The sequence below is a fragment of the Eupeodes corollae genome, chromosome 1 (genome assembly GCF_945859685.1).
Source record: "Eupeodes corollae chromosome 1, idEupCoro1.1, whole genome shotgun sequence".
NCBI classification, from domain to species: Eukaryota; Metazoa; Arthropoda; class Insecta; order Diptera; family Syrphidae; genus Eupeodes; species Eupeodes corollae.
The window spans coordinates 21,574,739-21,602,255 of NC_079147.1; the positions used below are offsets into that span (position 1 = coordinate 21,574,739).

The window sequence follows — 27,517 nt, forward strand, 5'->3', positions numbered from 1 at the left end:
GATGTCATCAAGAAATATATAAAAAAGCAAAGGACTCAGTAAACACCCTTGTTTGACATCCGTTTTTGTATCAAACCAGGAAGACAATTGTTTCCCATCCCAAAGTGCCGCTTGGTTTTGCTTGAACATACTTTGCAACACTTTAAGGATCTTCGTTGAAATTCCTACATTGCTTAGTTTAAGGAATAAAGAGTTTCTGTCTATGGAATCAAAAGCAGTCTTAAAATCAACGAAAAAAGCATATAGCTTCTTTCTGTTATCAAGGTATGTCTTAGCTATGCTTGTTAACGTGAAGATGTTATCCACAGTGGACTTTTCCTTGCGAAAGCCTGCTTCGTTAGCGATTGAGAAGTACAGCAGAGAAGATTTTCTTTGCAGTGTTCAAGAAAGATATTCCTCGGTAGTTACTCGCCTCTTCTGCACTTCCCTTTTTAAAAATTGGGAAGATAATGCTTTTCCTGAAGTTTTATGATTAAAACATCCATTAAAGTATTTTTGGAATTTATTCGTGGAGTACTTATAAAATTCGTAGGTTATACGATATATTCCTGGAGCCTTATTCAGCTTGCAAGCATATTTTACCTTTAAAAGTGTGATAGGCGCATCTAGTTCCTCATTTTCTATGTAAAGAAGGGCAAATAAATGATGATTAAGGTTACCAGGAGAGTTTAACAAGTTTTTAAAGTATTCTGCTAGCACCTCAGCTTTTACTTGTAAACGACAGCGATTATTTACTTCCTTGCTATTTAATCATCTGAATTTTCATCGTCTTTCTTTTTCTTCTTTACATATTCGAGATCGATTTTATTCTGTTTCTCTGTGTCTCTGTGCTCCCTTCAAAACATTCCTCTTCTTCGGCTTCTAATCTAGGATATCCTCATCATGCTTCAAGCTTCCTAAACGTTATCGTGAACTACTACTTGATTGATGACTTCATAGATGAGCCGATTCAACAGATCCAGATTACGAGTTTTGGTGGTTCTAGGATTGATGATACTGATTTTTTATTACCACTGGATGAATCCGACGTTTATCGACCTCGAAGATAAATGTGACTCCATCTTCAAAACTTTGGAATTTCCTGGTTAGAAGCTTAATGATGATAAAGGATTTTATAAATTCAAAATCTGCATTTGAAAGAAAAATATCCAATACATTTTGTTTGTTTGGTTTTCATTTTCGCTTTCAAAAAACTTACTCGTTGTTAATCTGTCAGAACATGGAACCAACTCAAATTGGACCACGTTCGCATTGCAGTTCTATGGTTCGCCTATACTTTCATTATGATTTGTTCTGTTTTTATCAATAACGTTAATAAAAATCATAGAATTTGTAAGCCAAAAGCAGACAAATATTAGTTTTATTACAGTTCACACTGAAAAGGAACCATAAAATTAATTTTTCTTAAATTGTTGCCTTCATTTTTCAATTTTTGAATGCAGCGGATCACTTTGTTGCGGTAAATTTTACCACAACAAGTTTCACCTCCCTTGTGGCTAACCACCCTTAACGAATTCTTACTGCGGCCCCAAAATTCTAGAAGAGTTTAGTAGAATCCTGGATCATCAGCCAGTGACCTGCTCTCCTAGCATTTTGGGAAAGCAAATTTAACAGGTCTTACCAAACTGTGTGAAAGGATTCCACACCAACGAACTGTGCGACGGTTGGCCCACGTATTGGTGGAATAAGATCATCAAGGCATGAAGACGATACCCATGCCCAACAATGTCAATGCAGGAAAGTCACACCATCTGTAACTTAGTATGGCCGAGAGCCTATCATAAAATATTAACAATGGAAAATCACTCCAAGAATATTTTAATAACTTTCACTTTAATTATAGGCTTAGCTACCGACCTTCTTGAACACGACATAAGTAGTTTTTCCTCAACCTAAATTAAGCGCGTGTAGATACTCGGTAATGCGAGGAATTCCACACGATTTTCCAGAAAGTCTTGGCTGGAATGGGTTCGAAAGTGAAGAGCTGAACTCACTTACAGAGCTACGGGGTGATCGCATCACCTCTTTAAAAAGATCGCGTGCGATGAAAGATACCTGGCTTCTCGGTCGCACACCCCAATCTTATGGATGGAGGAAGTTTGCGGGACCAAGACAGATCGATCACCACGCAAAACATCCGAGAGGATTGCCTGAGGGCAAGCAGCCGAAAGAGTTAAGCTCGCCATGATGATGGCCACTTTTTTGGATTACGCCCTAAAGCGAAGATTAAGGAAAATCGTGTGAACCAATTTTTTTTTGAAAAAAAAGGAAATTTTTGTACGATAGTTTTTTTAAGTTTTAGTAAATTGAAGACTTTGTTCTGCTGTGAGGAGATTTGTTGAGGAAGGACTGCGATGTTGGAGAAAGTCAAACAAAGAAGCTAAGTATAGTGTTTTCCTTTGTGTCTTAGAATTTGCTTTTCTTCTGGTGTCCTTCTGACCTTAGCGTCAAATATCTGTTTTCCCGGTACTACGGTAAGTGGTTAACCGTTTGATTTTTGTCGAAAATTTTCTTGGAGTGATTTTTCTTGGTTGTGTTTCTTTTTTTTGAATTTGTTTAACAATTAATAATTTTCATTCTTCATACCTTTTTTACCGAGATCTGACCTTCTATCAATCAAAAAAATCTCTATTTGTAATTTCGTTGTTATAAAAGATCCTGGTTTTTAATCCCGGCTTCGGCCAAGAATTTCCAGGCAATAAAAGATAATTTTAATTTCCCATCTGGAAAATAAACTACTCTTTTATTTCATAACTCTGTTTGAAGACTAATTTTTCAGCTCCTGGTTTTGGTAAACTTCCAGTAGAAAGTTTCCTGGCGCCCACTCTAATCAATACGACTTGGAGAAATTCACCTCGTCGTATTTCGATATCATTTTGATAGCAATTTAATTTCAATTTCATTGATCACCTTAATTAATAAAATATTCAACTAATCGAAACCCCCCCTTAAGCTGAGCTACTGTGCTGGCAATACTTTTATTGCTACCTGTGGTGAATTCTTTCACCTTCTCGACATACCGACTGACATTTCTTATAAATTGTCATAATAACTCTCGCGCACATCGGCGGTGTACAACTCCGATTTGTTTAGTTTTAAATAATTTAAAATAAAAAAAAACAAGGAATTTAATTCGCGTATATTGTTTAAAAATAATCGGAATTATATTCCGTCCGTCGTCGGGTCGGTACTCCGGTGAAAAAAATTCGCTACAACTTTTTTTACGGCTGAGTTCACCTCATAGTTTCTTGGTCCCATAAGAAATGCACGGGACAACTAACACATTCTTATCCTTATGGACAAAATCCTCTCAATTTAGCTTGTAGGCCGAAAGAGAGCAAACCCATTAAGTCGGGACTCTAGATCATAGACAAACCATATAAAGACCGGAAACAAATCTGTCATTCTGGTTTGCCTACAAGCTGAAACGTTTACTTACACGCACCCTTAGGTCTAACATCAATTCACCACTGCTAACATCAATTCACCACCCTCTAAAGTCAATTCACCACGAAAATAAGGAATAGTGCTGAGAAATTCCTTAGGGGTGGCACCTAGTGGCTACGACGACATTAGCTATTGCATTTTTTGGGAAGAGTACGATAACTCAAGCGACAAAGTTTGATGACGGATTTGTATAGAACAGTTAAAAACAAGCATTTTTTACTATAGGAGGGGGTCTATTTTATTTAAAAAAAATATGTACTCTAAATGGAAAAAAATAATTGCAATTGTTGAGATATTATATTTTTAAAAAATATTTATTTATCAGATCATCTCAGATGCCAACTAACTAACATTGAAACACATTTTTGCTGTAAACTGTCATCAAATATGGTTAAACGAAGAACTTATAGTTTCTTAGATATTAATCACTTATAAGGAAAACAATATGTTCCTATCTGATTTTATTGAAATGCGACATAATATTTATCAGAGTATATTATTTTGGTTCACATTTTCTAATTACTAATGACGTGTGTTGATTGCATAGTTTTTGAAAAAAAATTGCTACAAACTAAAAATTTTGGTAAAAAAGAGTACAAAAAGGTTTAAAGTGTGATTTTTAAAACTTTAAGATTATTTACTTTTGTTTTTAGAAAAGTACATGATTTTATGTCTTCTAGTTCTTGAGAAAATTGCCAAAAAAATATTTTAATTAAATTATTTTTTCCTTGCTTGAGTATTTACGTAGTCTTATTTTGATTGTAATAATCGAATATGGATTAAGATATACCGGGCATATATTATTTTTCCTTAAATCTAGCTTATTTGAATACAAAAGAAACTTTTTCTAGAAGATTCTGTGATTGAAAGTGGCCAGAAATTGTTTTTTAACTTTACTATATTCAAAAGTGTGTAGTATGTATAATAAACTTTTTAATTCAATAAAACGCTATAATTGTCTGAACAACGATGACTATTTCCTAAAACTATTTTGATAACTACAAAACAGTGACTTAGTTCTAACAATTTTACTATAAGTTAAGTTTTTCAATTAAAAAAATGATAAAAGTGTGACAGCACCTCAACATCACACATAAAATTACTATTTATTTGGGCGAGGTGAGTTTGAAAACGTCAACAAAAATTCTGATTTTTTAAATATTTCGATTAGCAAGATTCGTTTTTGTATTTATTTATTTAAAAAATTATATAATTAAGCTAAAATTGTTTTTTTGAAAACATAATTTACAGAATATACTAACAGTTTAATTCCCTTTCTTTATTGATTATTGCCCAAAGCACTATTAATATTATATTCTAATTAAAATCGGCTTAAAGAGTGTTCGCGTCTTTTGTGTAGTGATTTATTTTCCAGATATTTAAAGTAATATAATATAATTTATTAATATGGATAAGAAAAGCTCTGCCCGATGTGTAATGGGCTGTTCTTCATTCAGCCACACGTTCCGCGCTCCAATTGAAAAGTAAGCAGACACAATATGGTATCCTGATTAAGAAAATTAGAAAACAATATAAATTTGCATTTGCATTTTAGTAAACAAAACAATTCGTCGTAGACGTCAAATTCTCACCACAGCTATTTTAATAAAAAAAAAACATCTGTCAAAACAAGTAAATACACCGCATCGAATTCTTGTTGCATTTCAAATTTCAAAATGGACGTCATGTCAAATTACAAATACAACAATGTAAACAAATGGGTGTTGGAGGGTAAAACGTACGAAAAATTCCGGTCTTTATATGGTGTGTCTATGCTCTAGATAATATATTTCCTCTATGGCCTTACATGCGTAATGCTCTTTCTTTATTAAATCGAATTGCTTACTACCTCAACACATACAAAAATTGAATAAGGCCTTAGGCATGATGTGTGTTTTTGCAACGTCAAACTAAATTTACTAACACACTCTCCCATGCATCATGGGAATTTGACGTTTGCATAGGCCGCTTAATGCAATCCTTCAATCTGCTTGGAAATCTGTATACGGATTCATTTCAATCCTCAGTAAAAACCTATATGGTTTATATGGAAGTTCACAAGGGATCGAAATCAGCTTGTACATTGTTTTAATTTGTATATTATTGCTGAAGTGCTGACTGCTGAATACAAATGTTTTAATGGACCATACTCCTCACATAAGCGTGCGTACCATTTTGCTGTGAATAAATAACAAATAAGAATAAGATCCAATCAAATTTATAATGCTTTAACGTTAACGGCTTGGCCGTGATTATCCATCCTAGTATAATAAAAAGAAAACTAAGTAGAAGTGCAAAATCACAAATAACACAAAGTGCATTGAATTCTCAAAGTTGATATTAAAAATCAAACTTCAAAATACCTTTTGCCTTCAGCAAGAAGTGTAATTTTAATTGAGTTCCTTTTCGTATTTATCTGAAAATATACAGCTGCACAAGACCTCAGATTTATACATATATATAATCCGTAACAACTCATTTGTTGTTCCTCATCTCCATTTAATAAAGTATAGTAAAAGTTCAACCTCAAAGAACTGTTTACTATAGAATAGTTAATTTATTTTGCGAAGCTACCTGCACAGAAAATTATTTGGTAAGTAAAAATGCATAACAGTTGTTAGTAGTTTATAATTTATTTTATACACATGTATGAAACTTACAAGGCAACTATTTTTCTTTTTAACTTCTTTTGAAATGAAACTTCGATTGAAGACCCTTTTATCATTCTCATTTATTTGTATGAGTTCCACGTGCAATTACAATTGACATATTCAATTTGGAATATAAGAAGGTATATTACGTTTTAAATATTTTGAAGGTATTCGGTAGGAAAGATGAGTCGAAATTCGAGCTACGGTATTGCAAAGTTTTTCATGACAAGAGTTACTCTTGGAGAAATTGTCAATTCGTCGCAAGAGGCAGTACCCGTGAAAAGACTTTAGATGGCATAGGCAGGGATCGAATCCAAGACCTCTGGTATGTCAGTCCAACGCACTAACTTCCTTAGGATTTCCTTGTATTTAATCTGGTCCATAATACCCTCTACACGATGAAGTTGCCCCACGCAATGACAAGAAAAACATCCCCAAACAAAAATGCTACCCCCACCATGCTTAACACTCTTTATGGTATATATACATAGGTCACATTCCTGGTTGATCTCCCGAAGATATTGAATTTGGACTCATCGTTCCATATGATATTTTTGCACCAATTTGGATCTTTTGAAATATGCTCCTTTGCAAAATGCAGTCGACGAGAGAGATTTCGCTTAGAGACGTTTGGTTTTTTTCTCGCAATTCGTCTAAACATTTTTTTTTCACTTTGATACCAAGATCTTGTTCAATTGCATTTTTTTATGTTTGGAGCATTCATGAATATATCAGCTTTGCTCAAGCGGACGATGGCAATTTAAGTTCGATTGGTGGTTTGTCTTGTCTGATTCTTACGAATTTTATTCTAAACACTCCCTTCTTCTCGGCAATGATGAAGAGCATTAATTACCTTCTTTCTTAAACATTCTAATTTGCGCGCTACCTCCGTCCGAGTTTCCTTCTTTCATACGGTCCTTAAAGTAACTAACGTAAAAGGTCTTCGAGTCATATTTTACCCATCAATGTTCTTTCAAGATTTGTTGGTCCGGTCGTGCTTGTCCTTATAGTATTTGATTAAATAGTACAGGTATGGTTAGTAATTTAATTTGTTTTTTTAAATATTTTTTAATGTCCAGTTCGAAACGTCAACGTTAATAGACGTGTTGCGATCAGTGCTGTCTTTTCTCTTAATATAAACAAAAACAATTGTTAAAATTCCACCCGATTTGAGGAGAGCGAGGAGCTCATCCGCGGATGAGAACTCGGTCTCTGCTAAATTAAGGCTTCCTAAAATAAAAGCCACTTTATCGTCATCGAATCGTTTCGATGAATTATCAGATCTCTCCGATATGGAAGACGATTCTCATGAAAAAGACAAAAATAAGTCCAATCAAATTGAATTTCCTCCATTTCACCCAATACATAAAAGACCTTAAAATCACCAACTTCCAATGTAAGAATACATCATTAGGATGTCGTGTGAATTTCTATATCAACGAAGATATCCAAAAAGTATCCAAAGCTTTTGATGAACCAAAACTTCCCTTCTTTACCCATAATTCAAAAGAAAACAAACCGATTAAAGTTGTTCTCTACGGATTACATAAAATAAAAGAAGATGATCTCTTTAATGAACTTGTAAAAAATCTTGAAGTACTCAAAGTTAACACCATGAATGTTAAAATCCCTAAATTTAAAGACCAGTGCAACTACCTAATATACCTTAAAAATAAAAGTATAAAACTAAATGACCTCAGAAAAAATTTCAAAAAAGTTCTTAATATAACTGTTTATTGGGATTACTATAAAAAAGTCCACACTTTGTTCCCCAGTGCCACAAAGGTTTGATGTTCGGACATAGATCTAGTTTTTGCCATGTGAAAATAGCTTGTTCTCTCTGCTCAGAACAACATAATGCCACTTGTTGTCCTAATAAAGAAAAATCTCTCAAATGTGTTAATTGTGGAGAGAACCACTCTGCAACCGATCTTAACTGTAAAAAAAGACTTGAATATATTGAAATACAAAACCGTCTGCGAGAATGAAACAGAACCAGAAATCTCTCCAATAACAATAACCACGTCTCAAGATCATATCAACGGAAAAACTTTGTTTACCGAACTGCCGATTTTCCCCTTATAAATCAACGTCCCCCAGCTGCTGCTCCACCTCAGTTTAGTTTTCTTTCTCATTCTTATCCCACTCCCACAGTTAAAAGAATGTCATCCACACACCAATCTAGTCAAAATTCAATTTCAAATGTTAAACAGTCGCAAAACAATGATTTATTTACCTTTGAAGAATTAATTTCATTAAAAAACGAAATGTTATCTAAACTTTCAGAATGTAAAAGTAAGCAAGACCAATTTAATGTAATCGTTGAGTTAAGCATCAAATATCTGTATAACAATAAAAATGGCAAGTAAACTAAAGATCTGTATGCGGAATGCCAAGAGTTTGAAGAATAAACAAACTGAGTTTTTCTATTTTCTTTTAAAACACAAAATTGGAATAGCGTTCAGTACTGAAACGTGGCTTAAAGAAAAAATAAATATCAATTTTAAGGATTTTCATTGCTATAGATACATATAGATTACTTAGAATAGAAAAAAACTCTTTGATCGAAACAATTTCAATGGAAGTCGAGTTGCAAAACGTAGGGTTTGTTAAGTTTATTGTAGAATATTTTCCCAGAGTAAGAGTCAAAAAGGAAACAATTTCAAAGTTTAAATCAGATAATATTGAAATTAATAAGATGTAATTCAAATTTTGTCATTTGTGTTGATTTAAATAGTAGACATTCATCTTGGGGTTGTTGTAGAGAAAATAAATAGGGCAAGACTCTATTTGATCTCAAAAAATTTAAAAATTTTAACATTTCATATACAAATGATCCAACATATATCCCCTCGAATGGTAGAGGATTTGCTTCTACCTTGGACATTATCTTAACAAACTGTCAAGACTTATTATCTTGTCCTATAGTTGAAAATGATCTCACATCCGATCACCTTCCGGTAATTTTTGAAATGACGCATCAAGCAAAATATTCTTTTTCAGAAAGAAAATACAATTTGCATAAAGCAGTCTGGAAAAAATTTAAATCAATTTTTAACAGTAAGTATAATACTTTTTCTCAAACTTCTATGTATACACATAGATGTTATTGATGGTAATATTAAAAAATTAGAGCTCGATATAGAAGAATCAGTTAAAATGTCAGTTCTTTTTATCTCAAAATCTCACAACTTCCACGATCCTCTGTTAACTGAGGATCTCAAAAAAAAAACAATTACTTTTAGAAACACAGTTCGACGTACGTAGGTACCAAAGGCTGAGAACAAATTATCTCAAATTTCAACTGAAACTTCTAAACGAATTAGTAATCAAAAAACTTCAAGTTATTAGAAACAAGCATTGGAACAAGACTTTATCCCAGATAAAAAAACATGATAAAATTACTTTGAAACTTTCAAAAAATTTCAAAAGACAAAATTCAAAAATTCCACATTTAAATGTGGATGGCAATAAAATAAATACTAAACTCGAAAAGGCTACGGAGCTAGCAAAATTTTTCGAAAACAGTCACACTATTACTCAAAGCTTTAATAATAGAATTACCAATGAAAAAGTTGAAAACAGTGTAATTGAAATTGAACAACTTTCTGTTGATCCCCACAATGTTCCAAAAATTTCACCCAGATATGTTAAAAATATTATTAAAAAAAGAACTTAAACCTAAAAAAAACTCCTGGTGATGACAAGATCTCTAACAAGATAATTAAAAATCTTCCAAGAAAATGCCATGTCTTTTTTAATATTCTTTTCTATAACTGCTTCCTTTTAGGCTATTTTCCCAAAAGATGGAAAATTGCAAAGGTCGTTTCCATTCCAAAACCTAACAAACTACTTACAGAAATCTCTTCTTACCGCCCCATAAGTTTACTTAGCTGCTTAGACAAGCCGTTCGAAAAAATAATCTGTCTTAAAATGACAGAAGTCGTTGAAACTAAAAATATCTTTCCACCAGAACAGTTTGGTTTTAGGAAAGAACATTTTTTGACTCATTAGGTATTAAGTCAAAGATTTAAAAAAAGCACTAAGACATAAAAAATCCATTGGAATGGGTTTCTTTGATATTGAGAAAGCTTTTGACAGCGTCGGGCATGACGGTCTTGTCCATAACCTTCTAATAAACGGTTTCTCAATATATATTATAAAGATTATTAAAAGTTTCTTAAAGGAAAGAAAGTTCTTCGTTGAAATTTCACAACATAAATCTCCGTTGTATGCTATTAAAGCGGGTGCCCCCAGGGCTCAACCCTCTCCCCCCTTCTTTACAATATTTATGTGTCAGACTTCCCTGCCTTAAATCACTGCAAGAGATCGTTTTTTGCTGATGATACATGTATTTACAGTATATCCGATAGTTGCCACTAAATTTTACTCAACCTTCAAAATGCTCTTGATGTGGTTCAAATCTATTTTTATAGCTGGAAAATCAAAATACACTGTCGGACAAATTAAAGTGCAAAATTAGTTTTCTCTTTTTCTTATCACTGTTATTTAAGAGTAAAGATCATTTATCGCTTTTTTTCATGATCTGACGTTACATAATGTCATTTATTGACGATCTGTAAAAACTATCCCGTTAATTGCTTTGTCTATTTGTTATGAATTGCTTGAATATTGAAACACATGAAGTTGAAACGCGACAAAATAAAGTGCAGTTTCTGTTTTTTCTCTTATTTATTGATAAGAAAATAATAATTTTTAAGAAAAAAACTACAAATCGAAGAGATATTCAAAGGTAGAAGCATTAATATAAATTTATAATTATTTGAGTGAATAGTTTCAATTAATATGTGAAAGACTTTAGGATGAAACCGCTGACGCTGGAAGTGAAGGAATTGCTAGTTTTGGACCGTCAACATGGGTTGACATTCCATAAACTGGCAGAAAAATACGGAATATCAATTTCTGGAGCAAGAAAAATCTGCCTTAACTTCGTTAAACGAGGAACTGTTGCCAGTTTTAAGAGTTCTTGCGGAAGAAAGAGGAAGACCACAGCAGTTGATGACCGCAGGATCAAGCTTGAGGCTAGAAGAAACCCCTTATCATCAGCCAGAAATATTAATGAAGACCTCCAGTTAAACATTTCTCAAAGGACGGTTCAAAGGCGACTCCATGAAAGCGGTTTTAAAAACTATTTTGCAAAGAAAAAGCCACTGCTTCGAGCAGTCAATATTCGAAAAAGAATTGCTTTTGCTAGAAAGTTTTTGTCAAAGCCGCAATCATTCTAGGAAAGTGTTATTTGGTCAGATGAGTCCAAATTTGAACTCAAAAACTCAAAACTCAAAAAGCAAGCCAAACGAAAGACTCAGCCAAAGGTGTATTCAAAAAACCGTCAAACATGGAGGTGGGTCGGTTATGGTCTGGGGTTGTTTCTCCTTCAGTGGCGTCGGAAATATCGTCAAAATCGACACCAAAATGACGGGCGCTAGTTACGTCAATATTGTTAGGGAAAACTTACCTACTTCTGCTCGTAAAATGTCTTTGGAAAATTATATTTTACAACAAGACAACGACCCCAAACATACGAGCAGAGTAGCCAAGGAGTTTTTTTCCGAAAACAATATTGACGTACTAGAATGGCCACCACAATCCCCAGACCTTAACCCCATTCAACACCTTTGGGCCATTTTAGACGACAGAATTCCATTTAATGAGCGTCGAAATTTGACATCGTTTTGGGAAAGCCTACAATATGAATGGGAGAATATTCCAGCTGATATCTTAAAAAATTTGGTGTATAGCATGCCCAAACGTCTTGCAGCAGTTATACAGAATAAAGGAGGAGCCACTAGCTATTAAGTTTTTTACATTAGTAATGTTTTTTTTTGAATTGTTGATATTTTTTTGTTTATTTTTTTGAATTTACACTTTATTTTGTCTTCTTTATGTGTTCATGATGTTGTGATATCTTTTCATTTCTTAATTAAATTTTGTATAAAACCTTTCATTACTACTTATAAAATCGTAAAATAGGCTTAAGATTAAAAATTAATTGTTTGTTCGACTGAAAATGAATTAAAACATTCCAAAAATAAACAAATAAGAATAAGAATTTGACTTTGCACTTTATTTTGTCCGACAGTGTAAATCCTTTTAAGACACAAGCTTGCTTTTTTACAAAGAAACGTAAGCAAAGCAACATTCCACAAATAAATCTTTCAGTGTGTAATGCTCCAGTCCAATGGGAACAAAGTATTAAATACTTGTGTGTTATTCTTGACAAAAGCTTAACTTACTCACATCAAACTTCCGAAAGTGTTAAGAAAGGTCATTTTTAATCAGTCTTATTTCCACTTTTAAACAGAAACTCCCACATAAGCCTTGAAAATAAATTATTAATTTACAAAGTTATTTTCCTACCCGCTATGTTATATGCATCTCCATGTTGGTACTATTGTGCTGAGTGCCACTAGAAAAAAATTCAGATTTGTCAAAATAAGATTTTGAAAACAATTTTAAACCTTCCTTGGCATTTCTCAACTATTGGGTTGCATGAAATCGCAAAAATTCCTAATAACTGATATCGGCTTCTTTTTGTTGTTTTCTATCTTGTATTGTTTTCCGTCTGAGTTGATAAAGAAGGTTGTGGATCGTTTTGAGATGCACCTCGTATTTTATTTGCGATTTCAAGGGAAAAAGGGGCTCGAGGTAGTTTTACGTTTTTGTATGTAAAGAGTAATAAGATACATACCCAGATTTTCCAAAAAGCAACGTCGCTTAGCAAGACAATTTTCTTTCCAGGCATGGTTAGCCGATTTGAATAAAACAAAAGCATTGTAAGCTGATATATCCACCATGTTACTGAACACCACTTGGGTCTATCGCTTGGTTTTTCTTTTGCAAGTGTAGCAACTTACGGCTTTGGCCAATGTGTGTGGTGTAGACACTTTAAACTTGTTGTAATCTAATATTATTACTATTTTTTTATCTACGCGATCACTTATTGTCGAGTCATGATGAAATGTGCTCAAAAGATTCACAGCTTTATTTTTTTTTGGAATAAAGGTGCCTCGGTAAAAGCAAAATTTGACGCAAAAATGTATCTTCCTTTTACGTTTACAGTTTCTGGTGGCAATTCAACTAGTGTAATCTGTTTATTTGTCCCAGTTGATAAAACGTAAACAAGTTACCGGTCGTTAAATTATGACCCTTTAGGCCTACAACCAAATCAGGAACTACACGCATACCTCGATCTCATTTCGGTGTACTTCCAGGTTATTTGCCTGTACAATGTTCAATGCTTCAAGCATAACATGTTGCAGAATCACAAAGTGCCCAAAACTTTATTGCGTACTTCGCAGGCTTTGATGGAATATACTATCGAAAAGGACATCTCCCTGTAAATGCTACCAGTTGTTCATCTATTGTAACATTTTCGGATGGGTTATAAAGTTTAGGCAAAATCTCAACCCAATGATTTCACAATTGGGGAGCAAATTTGTCTAACAAATGTCGTTCACTTCGAGTTTCTCTGTTATGGAACCTGATAACTCTTGATAATTTTTTTAATGTCTTCAGTGACATAGTTGCTGCAAATATTGGCTTCCTTTTTAAAAACCCCATAAACTTTCAGACCTTTCATTATGCGATCGAAAAACACCAGCCAGTAAATGAAGTCCAATGGATACAAATAAATCCGTCCTATCAATGTCAGTCCACTCTTCATCAAATGTGCGTTTACCTTCCATGTTTGTAAAAGCCAATATCAAACGTACCACAAGAGGTGGAAAGAGTAACTCAAAGCTTGAAATTTCTTCTGCTGTGATTCTTGTGGACGAATAACGTGTCAATCCTAGCAACAAGTTTATAAGGTTTTCCCCCGAGACTCTTCCAGCAATGTTTTCAAGGGGCTTTTTGGTTTAAGTTATTAGGCCATTTTTTGACTTTATCAATCGGCCCCTAGGTCCACGAACGTAAAAAAGTCTGTATGTCCTAAAATAACAAATATTTTTATAAATTTATAAGCTAAATATATTAATTTTAAAACTTTAGAAAAAGCCATGAAACATCAAGTCCCTAAGAAATTAAGTTCAAGAGAAATCTTTATTTTACTCCTAAAATGGGTCAAAAATGACCTGAGGAACCTATAACGGTTAAGATCAAGCCTGAAGGTCTCTATTAAGTGTTTGCAACGTGGACTTAAAGGCTGCTTTTGATAAAATCTCCAGACAACTATTAATGCACAAGTTACGTGAAATGGAAGTCTCAGCTAAATTTTTATACCTGCTAGAGTGCACATACTCTGATACTCAATCAGCAGTGTGGACAGGAAGGGAGTTATCGGAGTACTTCGAAACACTATATGGGTTGAAACAAGGATTCCTTTTATCACCTTTACTTTTTGCTTTATATATAAATGATCTACATGCGATTATTGAAGGAGGTCTTAATATCGACAGTTTGAATGTAAGGTTGTTGCTGTATGCTGACGATATGGTGATCTTAGCAGAGGATGTGGAGGTTTTTCAGCGCATGGTAGAACGTTTTGAAGAGTACTGCGCCAATTGGAATCTCGAAGTGAATCTCTCAAAATCGCAAATTATGGTCTTTCGAAATGGTGGCAGGCCATCAAAAAGGGAAAAGTGGATTTTCAACGGAGAAGAAATTCGGATAGTACCTCAGTACACATATCTTGGTGTTCTCCTCACTCCAAAAATGAACTTTTTTAATCATGTAGAGAAAAGAAATTCATCAGCAAAGAACAGTATTAACGCGACTTGGCATTGTTTTTTGAGTAAGCAGAATATCAACCTCAGTTCAAAATGGAAACTCTTTGGCAGGAGGTATGCTGAGCTATTCAAAATTATAGTGCACAAGTGTGGGGCCTTGCAACTTTTGATGAAGTGGATAAGTTACAACGATACTTTCTGAAAGAGTTTTAAAGTTACCATCATGCACTCCAAACTATGCATTACCGATTGAAACCGCAGCTGAAGACGGGCATTACTACATACTGGACTTACACCTTAGATATATACAAAAGACTATATTTGAATATAGTGACAAGAGACTACCTAAGCAACTTACCAAAATCCTCTTAGCAAAACAACTTTTTTGGGTTAAGGAGACTAATATGATCGGAAACAGGTTCGGCTTGCACTGGAATGAGAACATGACAAATGAAAGAGATTGGATGTCAATAACTCACAAATTCCTGATCAACTGAAATCGCATGCAAATCATGAAGCAGAGAGCGAGAGGAAGCAGCACACGAATTTTTAAGATGTTGGATTATTGAATAGGACCGCAATACATAACAGATGACTTGGAGCCTAACAAAATATTATGGACGCAACGCATCAACATTATGTAGCCTGTGCAACATGAGAGAAGAACAATATACATTTCCTAGGCAGGTGTCCCGTACTAAGAGAATTCAGGATAAGACATTTTGGAAAGGCAACTCTAAATGAAGCTGAAATTATTGCTGTCTTTAACGGAAATCGCAGAGCTGATTGGAACAGACTCTCGAGTTATATTTACGTGGCTATAAGCTATAGAAAACAGATCTTAACAGAGTTTATTTGATTTGAAAATATTTTGAACTGTGAACGTGAACACATCACTTTAAAAATTTAAAATTTAGAATTTATGGCACCTTTTTTTGCCACTAGAAGATGTTAAGGAAGGGATTTTAAATATTAATTCAAGTCTAACTCCTCCAGGTCCGGATGAAATTCCATCCTATTTAATTAAAAAATGTTTTTCTTTAGTTGAACCTCTTCCAATTATTTACAATTTGTCTCTTTCAAAGGGAGTTTTTTTAGATGACTAGAAGTTTTCGTTTATAATTCCCATTTTTAAATAAGGTCAAAAACATAAAATTGAGAATTGTCGTGCAATCACTAAACTTTCGGCTATACCGAAGCTTTTTGAGTTCATTGTAAAAAACAAAATTTATTTTCATGTTAAAGAATTTATTTTATTATTTTATAAAAATCAATTTAAAATTTCACCAAGGCAACAATGAATTTTGACAATTTGAATCTGAAATTGTTCAATCGAATTGAACTGAGTTGAATCATCTTACACAGATCGAATGAAAATGATAGTCAATTTGACTATCAAAAAATTGATAGTCAACAATCACCTTAGCTGATTCCACCCCTGGTTTTCATACTGATTTCCGGAAAGCGTATGATAGTATTTGTATGCCACTTCTTGTTCAAAAACTCAATAGATTCGGTTTTCATTCATCTTTTCTCAAGTGGATTTCAAGCTATTTGGTTTAATAGAAAACAAGTTGTCAAAATTTTGATCTCAGTGTCAACATAAACAATATATGTACCATCTGGTGTTCCACAAGGGAGCCATCTTAGTCCATTGTTGTTTTTGATTTTCATAAATGAATTACCATCGGCGAATTGTCAATTGTGTAACGTTTGTTCAGGATATATTGTCTGCCTGACGGCGGAATTCGGTTCGTCGTCGCCGTTATACAGTCTCCAAAAGTGGTCCTTCCATATCCTCAGCATTGACTGCGGTTCCACTATGATGCTTCCACTTTCGTCTTTGCAGCCTTCGGATCTAGGTTTTATGTACCTGTGAATTTCGTTTCACCTGTTCATAAAACTTTCGAATTTTATTCCTGCTTCATGCTCTCTCTTTTTCATTCTGTCGGTGTTCCTACCGCCTCTTCTGCTCATAGAGCTCATGAGCAGCTCTCGTACTTTTATGCAGCACCGCTTTGAATAGAATAGAATAGAATAGAATAGAATAGAATAGAATAGAATAGAATAGAATAGAATAGAATAGAATAGAATAGAATAGAATAGAATAGAATAGAATAGAATAGAATAGAATAGAATAGAATAGAATAGAATAGAATAGAATAGAATAGAATAGAATAGAATAGAATAGAATAGAATAGAATAGAATAGAATAGAATAGAATAGAATAGAATAGAATAGAATAGAATAGAATAGAATAGAATAGAATAGAATAGAATAGAATAGAATAGAATAGAATAGAATAGAATAGAATAGAATAGAATAGAATAGAATAGAATAGAATAGAATAGAATAGAATAGAATAGAATAGAATAGAATAGAATAGAATAGAATAGAATAGAATAGAATAGAATAGAATAGAATAGAATAGAATAGAATAGAATAGAATAGAATAGAATAGAATAGAATAGAATAGAATAGAATAGAATAGAATAGAATAGAATAGAATAGAATAGAATAGAATAGAATAGAATAGAATAGAATAGAATAGAATAGAATAGAATAGAATAGAATAGAATAGAATAGAATAGAATAGAATAGAATAGAATAACAAAACAATAAAGATAAAAAGTGAGATTAAATGTATTAATAAAATTAAATTACTGGAAATTACTTTTCAAACAAGTTAATATAAAACAAATTTTTAAATTTAAAAAGAAATTAAAATGCACTGGAAGAATTTAAAGCTTTCTATAGGAATTCTATTTCTGTAAGCCATTGCGCATTAGAGGAATTTGTAAAGTCTATCCCAGCCCTTTGCTCCATTAAGCGTTTGGATTACCTTCAAATTTGTTCTTCCCAAAAATGTTGCGACGAATTTCTTGGATAATTGGACAAAATCCTAAAAAGTGTCCGATATTCTCTCTCTCATGGGTGTTGCAGAGTTGGCACTCGATAGGCAGGTCTAGTCGGTGAGGTATGTAGTTCAAAGAAAGTATCTCACCTCTGGCTCGTAGAATTGAAGAAATCATATCCGTTAAGTTCTTGTCGTCGAAGTATTTTAATTCTATAAGATTAAATTCCAATTTTACTATAGAAGTCTCTATAGTGCGATGCTTTGGCCTGGATGATGAAATTTTGCCTATATTTCTCATCCAATTTCGCAACAAGTGAGTAAAGACTTCCTTTAATACCCGCTAGATTATCCATATAAAATTCGATCGATTCACCCGTCAAATTTGCAAGATCGATCCAAGTTTGTAAGATCTATGATGATAAATTTTAATAATCTATTATAATTAGGTGTTGTTGATGAGAGAGCAAAGACTTGGTTCAAAAAGAAACGTAATCATTTTTCCACATCCTCATCTTCCTTGTAGCCCCACACTTGAGAGGATTAAAGCATAATAGATTTTTCCACCGCTTGAAACAGTTTATATTTTGCTGAGTAGTGGATGGTATACAATAAGCCCGGAACATTTTCTCCCGCAAAGTTGACCCCTCCCCCCGTGTGCTCCACTAAATCCTCAATAAATAGAGTGAAAAACTGAAATCGTCGGAAAGGCATTCTCAACCCCAAACGGTAATTGAATCTTTAGCATAAAGCGTTCTTAAATGACAATTTTGGAAGATATGCCGATATTCAAAAGTTTACTAAAAGTGCCTCTCGATCAATGCTGTCTTAGGCCGCGGGCACGCAGTAAGCTGCTGAGCGGCTGAGCGAAAAAAAAAATATAAAACATGAAATCACATAGAAGCGGCCACGCAATGAGCGAGCGGCGAAACAAAATTCTGAGCGGCTAAGCGGCGCCGCTCAGCAAACAAACCTGTTTTAATGCTAAGCGGCGCCGCTCAGCAACCAAACCTGTTTTAATTTTCAGTAATGTTCTGAGCGGCAAGAAGTTAAGATGGCGAAAGTAAACATGGAGTTGTTAATTTCATGTGTGCAATCTCGAACAGATTTATGGCAAGATAGAAATGCCAATTATAAAAATAAAAATATTACTGATAAATTATGGAAGGAAGTTGGTGAAATTTGTGGTTTAAGTGGTAAGTTTTCATTTAAAGTTTATGTGATACATAGTTTAGTGCAAAGCAAGTTAACACCTGTGGTTTAGTGTGCAAAATCAAAAAAAATACTCCGGTATTTTACTTCGAACATCCAGAGCTATATGGGTACTTCTATTAAAACGGTAACCTGCTGCTGCTGCGTTGCCAGTTCGTACTGCGTCGTTTGGCATTGCTAATGTTACTTGTATATAGTCCAAATCACTGTCTCCATCGCACTCTCTCACAAAATTGTGCAGTATGCAAGCACATTTTATCAAATTTATCGCCGGCCTCGGTTGCGTTTCAATGTTTTTTTGCAAAAAGCGCCATTTTGACCCCATTATTCCAAATGCACATTCTCTACATTTTCTTGCCGTTGAAAGTCGATCTATAAAATGTTCATTTCGTGCATTTAAATCCCTCCGTGGGTAGGGTCTTAACAAATAAGGTTTCAAAGGATAAGCTTCATCACCTATCAAAAAATTCGGAGGAGGCACATTGAACTTCTCAGTTTCAAGCAACGTAAATAATTTGGAACCTGCAAAAGTCCCGCCATCACTTTGTTTTCCTCTTCCACCAACTTCTATTGTGAGAAACTTTTTGTCAGCATCAGCTACAGCTTGCAGTACAATGGAGAAATAATGCATATAATTGAAATAATGTGATCCAGAGCTTGCTGGACATTTAATTTGACAATGTTTACCATCAATACTGCCAAAACAGTTAGGGAACTTTCAACGCGTATAGTAATCGTTGATCACTGTTTTAAGAGCAGGCTGTTGTTGGAGCAGGCATATATTCACTAACAAGTTCTTTCCATATAATAACAGAAGTCACCGAAACGATTGCACTGACTGTGCTTCTGCCCATACGAAAAGCAAATGCCAAATCCCTAAAAGAATGGCCAGTAGCAAGAAACCTGAAAATATTGTATAATATATAAATATGAAAATAATATTAAAAATATCGTTTTTTTTTAGGAGTGGACGCAAAAAACAAGTGGAAGAACGTTAAAGACACGTATCGCAAAAACCTCCAAAAAATACCAAGACCATTATCTGGATCTGAAGCAACTTCCATTAAAATAAAATGGCCATTCTTCGAATCCATGGCATTCATTAAAGATACCATTGTGCCGGATCCAACTGAGGTAAATTTGTCGGGACCTGTGGATGCTGCTGATGACCTTAACCTCACTGCTGTATTGGGTGATTTACTGGGCGAGGAAGAAGAAGTACTAAAAACACAACACGATAGCCCACGCCCATCCGCCACATTAGCCAAAAAAAAAGGAAGAGCTCAGCCATGGATGTGGATTCCGAATTTTTAAATTTGGAAAGGGAAAAGCTTAAGTTGTTGAAAACAGAAATGGAAAAGGAGAAAGACTGCGACGATTTACAATTTTTTAAAAGTTTATTGCCATTTATGAAAAAAATTCCATTATTGGACAAACTGGAAGTAAGGGGAGATATCCAAAAGATTATTTTGGAAAAACTTAAAACTAATGAACAAATTTGAAATAATAAATAAACATACCTTAAAGTTAAAACTAATCTCTGCTCTGGAGCAATAGCAATTCTTTGTTTTATTAATCTAGAACGCACTTTTTCAAGCAGCAAATCAAAAAATTCGATAGACATACGTAGATATTGCCAGAATCTATCTGGAAATTTTCGTAGATTCAAAAATAAATGATTAAATTCTCCAAACTCCGATCTTAATTGGTTAATCGGATGAACACCAAATCGTCTTCTTTTTTGTATACGTTTAAGTAATTTGTACACAAACAAACGATTTTCCGACAGTAAAATACGGCGAACTGTTCTTGACAACGGCATTTTAACTACTAATCGCTCAAAAGCAGTCGCTCAGTGCCTGGCCATACGTCGCAAGAGTTGCCGCTTAGTGCATGGCCATACGTCGCTTAGATTTGCCGCTTACTGCGTGGCCGAGGCCTTAAAATCTATAAAAAGGGCATATAGTTTTTGTCTACGATTTAATTACACATTCGCAACATTAAGTAGCATAAACAACTGATCAGTAGTTGAATATCCAGAGCGAAATCCAGCTTGCAGCTCACTGAGCTTGGAGTTCACGTTCACCCACAAAGTAAGTCTACTAAATATCATACTCGGCAAATATCTTCACAGACGCGTTTAAAAACGATATCCCTCGATAATTCCCTGCAAAAGATGCATCTCCTTTTTTAAATAATGGGAAAACCACCGAAGACAGAAAACTAGGAGGAATGACTCCAAACTCGATTTCATTATAACAGCAAAGAAGTTGGGCTATTAAATCGCGGGATGCAAACTTGAAAAATTCAACTGGAATTCAGTCTGTTCCAGCTGCCTTGTGTAGTTTCGCTCTGTCTATCGCTGCAATTAATTCTTCTTCCGAAAAGGTTGGAGCATAATGGAACTTTGAGGCTTTGCATACCATATTGAGCAACGAAGAAAAATGATTCTTTAAATAAGATGCCTTAAGATCGCACCCTATAGTAAGCTTAGCCCCACTTACTAATTTCATTCCTTTCCAAAATTCAGCAGACGATCTTGCCATTGACAGTGTGGTGACTACGCTTGTATTATAGTTTTTTTTTTTTTTTACTTTACGTACCATAGTTTAAAGTTCTCATTATTAGATGAGCGAAACAAGGTTAGGAACGAAAACGATAGATTTCGAGCCGTTTCACAATCCTTATCAAACCAGATTAGCTTGTTTTTTTCGAGTTTTAAGCAGGTTAGATTGATGTGGATATGCTCTTTTTATAACAGATAGTTATTCTTTCATGGATGGACTTGGAGATACTTCCTTCAGCAAATATAGTTCCCTATTCAAGCATTACTGGTAACTCTGCAAAAAGCGATCATTCCATTTTATTTTTGGGTGCAGCTTTAAACTCTTCGTTATAAGTAAGGCAGCTACAATAGTTTCAACTAAAATGACTAAAGGCATATGCTCGGAGAAAGTTTTAGCACCTACTTTAAAATCCGTTGTAATTCTCAACCAATTTCGTCCGGCTACTCAGCTTTGCGTGCCTGTTGTTTGGCTGCATTTGCCTGCCGACATTCCTCATCAAACCAGGGGTTCCTTGTTAGTGGTTTTCATAAGAAACGGGGACTCAGCTGATATGACGATATCTTCTGCATACATAATCGCTTTGATGTTAACTCCAGTAAAACTATTTTCTCCGCAATCAAAGCCGATGAAGAATCATCCAAAAAAGAAAGAGAAAATAGAAGTAGGCTAAACAAACAGTATTGATATGAAACCATGCGAACCTCTCGCTTCCATACAAAACTGCCGTTGCAATATTTTCATAGAGAGCTTGTACTATTGTTAAAATTTTTGTGGATATTAACAAAAAAAATGAACTCTTAGCTTTTGAGTTGATGGGCTATATATCGCATCTTGCTCTCTTATCGAAAATGCGTGCTTTCGGTATCGACGAATCTCTTCTTCGTTGGATTAGAAATTTTCTTTCGAACCGTTCAATAAAAGTTGTTTTGGACGGATTGAAGTCTGAAACTCATAAAATAAATACCGGTGTGCCCCAGGGCTCCGTTTTGCCTCCGACCCTCTTCCTCATTTTTATAAGTGATCTCCTGTCTGCGACATCTAATCCAATACATTTTTTCGTTTACAATAGCACTTTCAGCTTATGATATTCGTTCGCAAAATGTGATTAGCTCATTAAATTCCGACCTACACAGCATTGTACAATGGGGAATACAAAATCGTGTAGAATTTAATGCTTTGAAAACGCAATGCTGTCTTGCATCGGTTAAGCGAGATAAACCCTCTTTGCCACTATCTATTAGTGGCACTTGCATCAACGAAACGGAAAATCTCGACATCCTCGGAATGTGTATCAGCACAACCTTTTGTGGAGCGATCACATACGCGATGTTACCAAAAATGCCGCATGATGTCTAGTTTTTTTTTGAGACGTTCCAAGAAATGTTTCTCCGTCTGATTTGGCTACAACCTATAAACGTCCGAAACTGGAATATAACTCTCATCTCGGGACTGGTGCTATAGTAACAAATTTAAGTCTCTTGGACAGGATTCAAAAAAGGGCTTTTAAAATGATTGGTGACATTTACATCATCAAATCGTTTACGTCACTCGAACATCGACGCAGGGTTCCTTGCCTCACCATTTTTTACCGATATTTTAACGGACAATGCACTAGTGAAATAACCAGTTGCATTCAAACAATTTAACCGTAATACTCGCGCTTCTAGGAATGCCCATCAGTTTACCCTTGTGCCCAACTTCGGCCGTACTTGAAGTACAGAGATTCATTTTTTAGCCGTACTACGCGAATGTGGAACGCTTTGCCACGCTCTATATTTCCCTGTTATTGCAATGTTCAGAAATTTCAAATCAATGTACACCGACACCTCCTATCCAACCCTTCCCTCTTTTCCTAATGCTCACACTGTGTCTTTGGCATATTAAAGTTAAACAAAACCCTTTTAGTGTTCGCTAATTATAAAAAGAAAATCTAGTTTCCTATCAAAAAATAATCTTTCAATTTTTCAATACTTATAAGAATTATATTTGTTGAAAAATGCGAAATTGGTTTGTAAAACTTTTTGTGATTAATTTGTATTAATCTCATTTTTGGTGTATTTAAATTGTGTTTAAATTCTCTTTCCATTTTCTTGCACATAAATACAAGAAAAGACACTGTTTAATTATAAAATAAACATAAATATTATTTTATAATTAAACAGTGTCATGTCTCATGTTCTAAATGGTTTTCCAACAAGATGTTTTATTTTGATATTTAAAAGGCAAAAAGACGAGTCTAGATTTTTTTAAGCAAAATCAATTAACATTTTATTGTATAGAAAAAGAAAATGGAAAACCACCACGCCACGGCCATGGTTGTAGAATTGTATCCTTTTCATAAAATTATTATTATTAAACTTCATAATAATAATAATTCCATCTTTTAGGCCTTGCGTCAATTGTTGATCATTGGCAAAAACGATATCTTTCACGAGCCACGAAAGTGACCCAATTTCGATCACTTCTTTAAAAAATAACATGGTTCTAAAAACTTCATCCACTTTTCGATTGTTTTTTTGTGGCAAGTAGTCTTGATAAAAAGAATTCATTAATCATATATCGGTAGTGCTATTCATTTACCGTAAACCGTCTTTTTAAATTAAATAAGGTTCAAACACACCACCAGTAGGCCCTTAAACTCCACCAAAAAGTGGGTCCCGATTTCCAAGTGTGACAATTCTTCATAAGTGAAGGACCCAATCTTATTCTCGTATTAACTAAACCTTAGAAGGCTTTAGACCTAAGTCTTTATGCACAATACCGAATTATTGGCAAACCCGAATTTTTGTCAACACTACGGGCTACAACAACACATTTGCAAATGATTTAGTCTTACTGTGACTAAGACTTCAAAATGTTAAATAATTCTTAAGTAAATTTAAAAAAATACAATTCTTGTTATCAAACGACAACACTGAAAAAGTGACATCTCTACAAAGTCTTCAAAATAAAACCCCTTGTTGGAAAACCTTAATTAATGTTCTTAGTTTCTATGCATGTATAAATTCATGTTCAGATCAAATGACAAGTGACAAGTCCTAAGCTTCGATAAAACGATTATTTTCTATTATTTTTGTCGCTAGGACGGAACATAAAAAAGAGAAGCCTATGTACAACTTACATAGCCGGAAGAGCACTCATTTCATAAGCATAAGTCTTTTGATCTGTAATCTGTAAATCGAGAAAAAATCCATCAACTTGATTGAAAGAAAAATAAAATTACAAAAATGGACGACGGAACAAAAGAGGTAACTAAAAAAAGAAACATTTCTTTGAATTCTTAGTTAAAAACATTTCCTAAACTTGTAGGTCTTATTACAGCTACTAGACTCATCCTCATCGAGTGATGAATCTGATGATGATTCGATTTTTGAGGAATTCTTCATAAGTGGATTAACTTCCGATGAATCTGGAGCAGAAAATCAAGATCAAGACGATGATATCGATGACATTACTAGCATCATGGATACCATCGATGAATACAGTGACGAAGATTTTAAATCACACTTAGGATTGAATCGCTCCACAGTGGAATTATTGATAAGTAAGTTTCTTTTTTCTTTTGTTAAGCATCATTTTTCATATGTTCGTTTTTTTTATGGTCTTCCGTTTTGCAGGAAATTACTCAGAAACTGATATCAAGAAAACCTTGCAGCATAGAGAGAAGACAAAGCTTGAACCTAGAACAGAATTTATAATTTACTTATGGTACATGAGCAACACGATGACGTTAAAGCAATTGGCAAATCAGTTTGTAATCGCAAAGACTACAGTTTGGACTGCAGTTGAACTTGTTAGTAATTGGTTAGTTTCCCAAGGCAATTTATATATAAAGTGGCCTCAAGGAGATGCGGTTACAGAAACCCGTAAGAAATTCGAATGCATAAATAATCTACCAGGAGTAATTGGTGCGATAGATGCCACCCACATAACTATACCACCTCCGAAACGACACAAAGAGTCTTATTACAACAGAAAACAGAAATTTTCCCTCGTCCTACAAGGCGTTGTTGATGCTGATCAGAAATTCATTGACATATGTTGCGGTGAACCAGGATCATTGGACGATAGCAGCGTATTAAAGAGATCTGCCTTATACAAACGCGCCCAGACCAATTACTTTCGGCTATTTCCGTCGAATACATATCTCTTAGGTGATTCTGCTTACGCCCCCAGCAAATGGTTAGTGCCGCCTTTTAGAAATTATGACCAACTCACTGATCAACAAAAGTCGTTCAATTATTTACACTCGTCTACAAGGATAGTTGTGGAAAATACCTTGGGATTGCTTAAAGAGAGATTCAAGAGACTAAGCGTATTTACAGAACAGCAGGATTTGAGTTCGTTGAGGAAAATTATTGTTAGCGCATGTGTTTTGCATAATTTTTGTATTATCCATGATGACCGTTATACGCTTATGAATGAAAAAGAAAACCCCGATCTTCCTTCTGTGGCTGTTGAAGAAAATCACCCAAATATCCAAACATCTAATTTTAATCGTCGACAAATATTGTTTAATTATCTTTGTCAAAAAAATGTAATTTAATTTAATTGAAGGAAAAAAGAAAATGGAATAAAAAGCTTTATAAAAGTTTAAAAACTTGTCTTTTAATTCAGCCCTTTTAATCATTTTATATGGGACTTTTGAGATTTAAGACGCATAAGAGAATTGTTTTATTTGAATTAATAAAAGATGAGCAAATTTATGATTTCCCAAAGGTGTTAGTTGAAATTGATTATAGATGATTCTAGTGATATATTATGTTGATATGCATACATTGGGCAGGTTCAGACGATATAAGGGACTTGAAAGTAAGGCAAGTTTCCAGCATCTGATTGGCCAGCTGCCAAAAAATTGCCTTTATTGGAAAATTAGCAAGAAAAAACTTCCAACTTATGTCAAAATGACAATTGATCCTGTTTTTTCATTCAACTTGCTGCTGAACTTAATTACTCAATTAATTATTTATTTTTGTACAACTTCATTCAATGCGTTCTGTAAAAAGGTTCCTTGTAAATTTGAAAAAGAAATAAGTTATAATTCTTTACAATACAAAATGTGATGGACCTGTAGCTTGTCTGAGGAGTGTTTTGTAGACAATAATGGGTTTGGTAGTTTTTGTACTATGAACTTGAAGTAGAGCTTTCTGAAATTAAGTTTTGAATTTGAAATTCATGACACTTGGAAAACTAACTAGTTGCCTTGGTTGAAATTAACGTTCAAAGAATGAAGTTTACTGCAAATGAAGTGCCTTATGTTGTCTGAACCTGCTCATTTCTATGATTTAACATTTATGTCATATTTTTCTATTGACATTGGCCGTCAGAATAACAAAAGTTAAATTTCGCCAGAGTAACTATTTCATAGTTGTTTAAAAAATGAATTGGGTTGCGCAACAGTCCGTTTGAGAACTAGGGCCTAGTGACTTACAACTCTCAACCATTCCTGTGTGCGAGTAATGTTGTCAGGAATGGAGGGGACCTACAGTTGTATATACCGAACCCGAACGGCTAATTTGAGAAAGCACTTTTTCATGACAAGAGTCACTCTTGGAGAATTTGTCAATTCCTCGCAAGAGGCAGTACCCGTGAAAAGATGACATTGGCAGGAATCGAAACCAATACCTTTGGCATGACAGTCCAGCGCACTAACCATCATGCCACGGGTACTACTAGTTGTTTACCTTAGTGAATAACCATCCTACAATATGACTGCAACTTCTCATACCGCGAAAGTGGTGAAGAACTTATTAAAATCATTGAATTCGGTCATTTTATCGCAGCCGCCATACTCTCCAGACATTGCCCCTTCGAATAGCTTTTTGCATCGATTCACTCGATCACTCGCAGAGCTGAGCGCCTATATATTTTGCTGCATTTTTGGCAAGATCGCGTATGTGATCGCTCCACAAAAGGTTATGCTGATACACATTCCGAGAATGTTGAGATTTTTCGTTTCGTTGATGCACATTCCGAGGATGTTGAGATTTTCCGTTTCGTTGATGCAAGTGCAACATATAGATAGTGGCAAAGAGGGTTTATCTAGCTTTAACGATGCAAGACAGCATTGCGTTTTAGAAGCATTAAATTCCACACGAT

The 27,517-nt window shown here is 34.4% G+C and overlaps 1 protein-coding gene and 1 long non-coding RNA gene across 3 annotated transcripts; one reads left to right on the forward strand and one right to left on the reverse strand.

The window, feature by feature from the left end:
- Positions 1-5,618: 5,618 nt before the first annotated feature.
- LOC129940923 (putative nuclease HARBI1) lies at positions 5,619-26,018 on the forward strand. 2 transcript variants are annotated; one of them, XM_056049450.1, is made up of 4 exons: positions 5,619-6,040; positions 24,502-24,666; positions 24,728-24,962; positions 25,036-26,018. In XM_056049450.1, exons 2-4 carry the CDS (start codon positions 24,646-24,648, stop codon positions 25,962-25,964), a joined length of 1,185 nt encoding a protein of 394 aa, XP_055905425.1. In that variant the 5' UTR covers positions 5,619-6,040; positions 24,502-24,645; the 3' UTR covers positions 25,965-26,018. The 2 variants fall into 2 exon arrangements, with proteins under 2 accessions (XP_055905425.1, XP_055905426.1); XM_056049451.1 differs by having other exon boundaries at positions 24,740-24,962.
- On the reverse strand, positions 7,591-8,583 carry LOC129940924 (uncharacterized). Its single transcript, XR_008780788.1, has 3 exons — positions 8,335-8,583; positions 8,095-8,279; positions 7,591-8,034 (listed from the first exon to the last, which is right to left on the reverse strand). It is a non-coding gene; the product is annotated as an uncharacterized LOC129940924 (long non-coding RNA).
- Positions 26,019-27,517: the final 1,499 nt, after the last annotated feature.

Excerpts from the sequence above, each read along its gene's own strand:
- LOC129940923 (XM_056049450.1), top strand. The coding sequence starts at position 24,646 with ATGGACGACGGAACAAAAGAG. Across the intron at positions 24,667-24,727 it reads TGGACGACGGAACAAAAGAG|GTCTTATTACAGCTACTAGA; the intron begins GTAACTAAAAAA and ends CTAAACTTGTAG. Across the intron at positions 24,963-25,035 it reads CACAGTGGAATTATTGATAA|GAAATTACTCAGAAACTGAT; the intron begins GTAAGTTTCTTT and ends TCCGTTTTGCAG.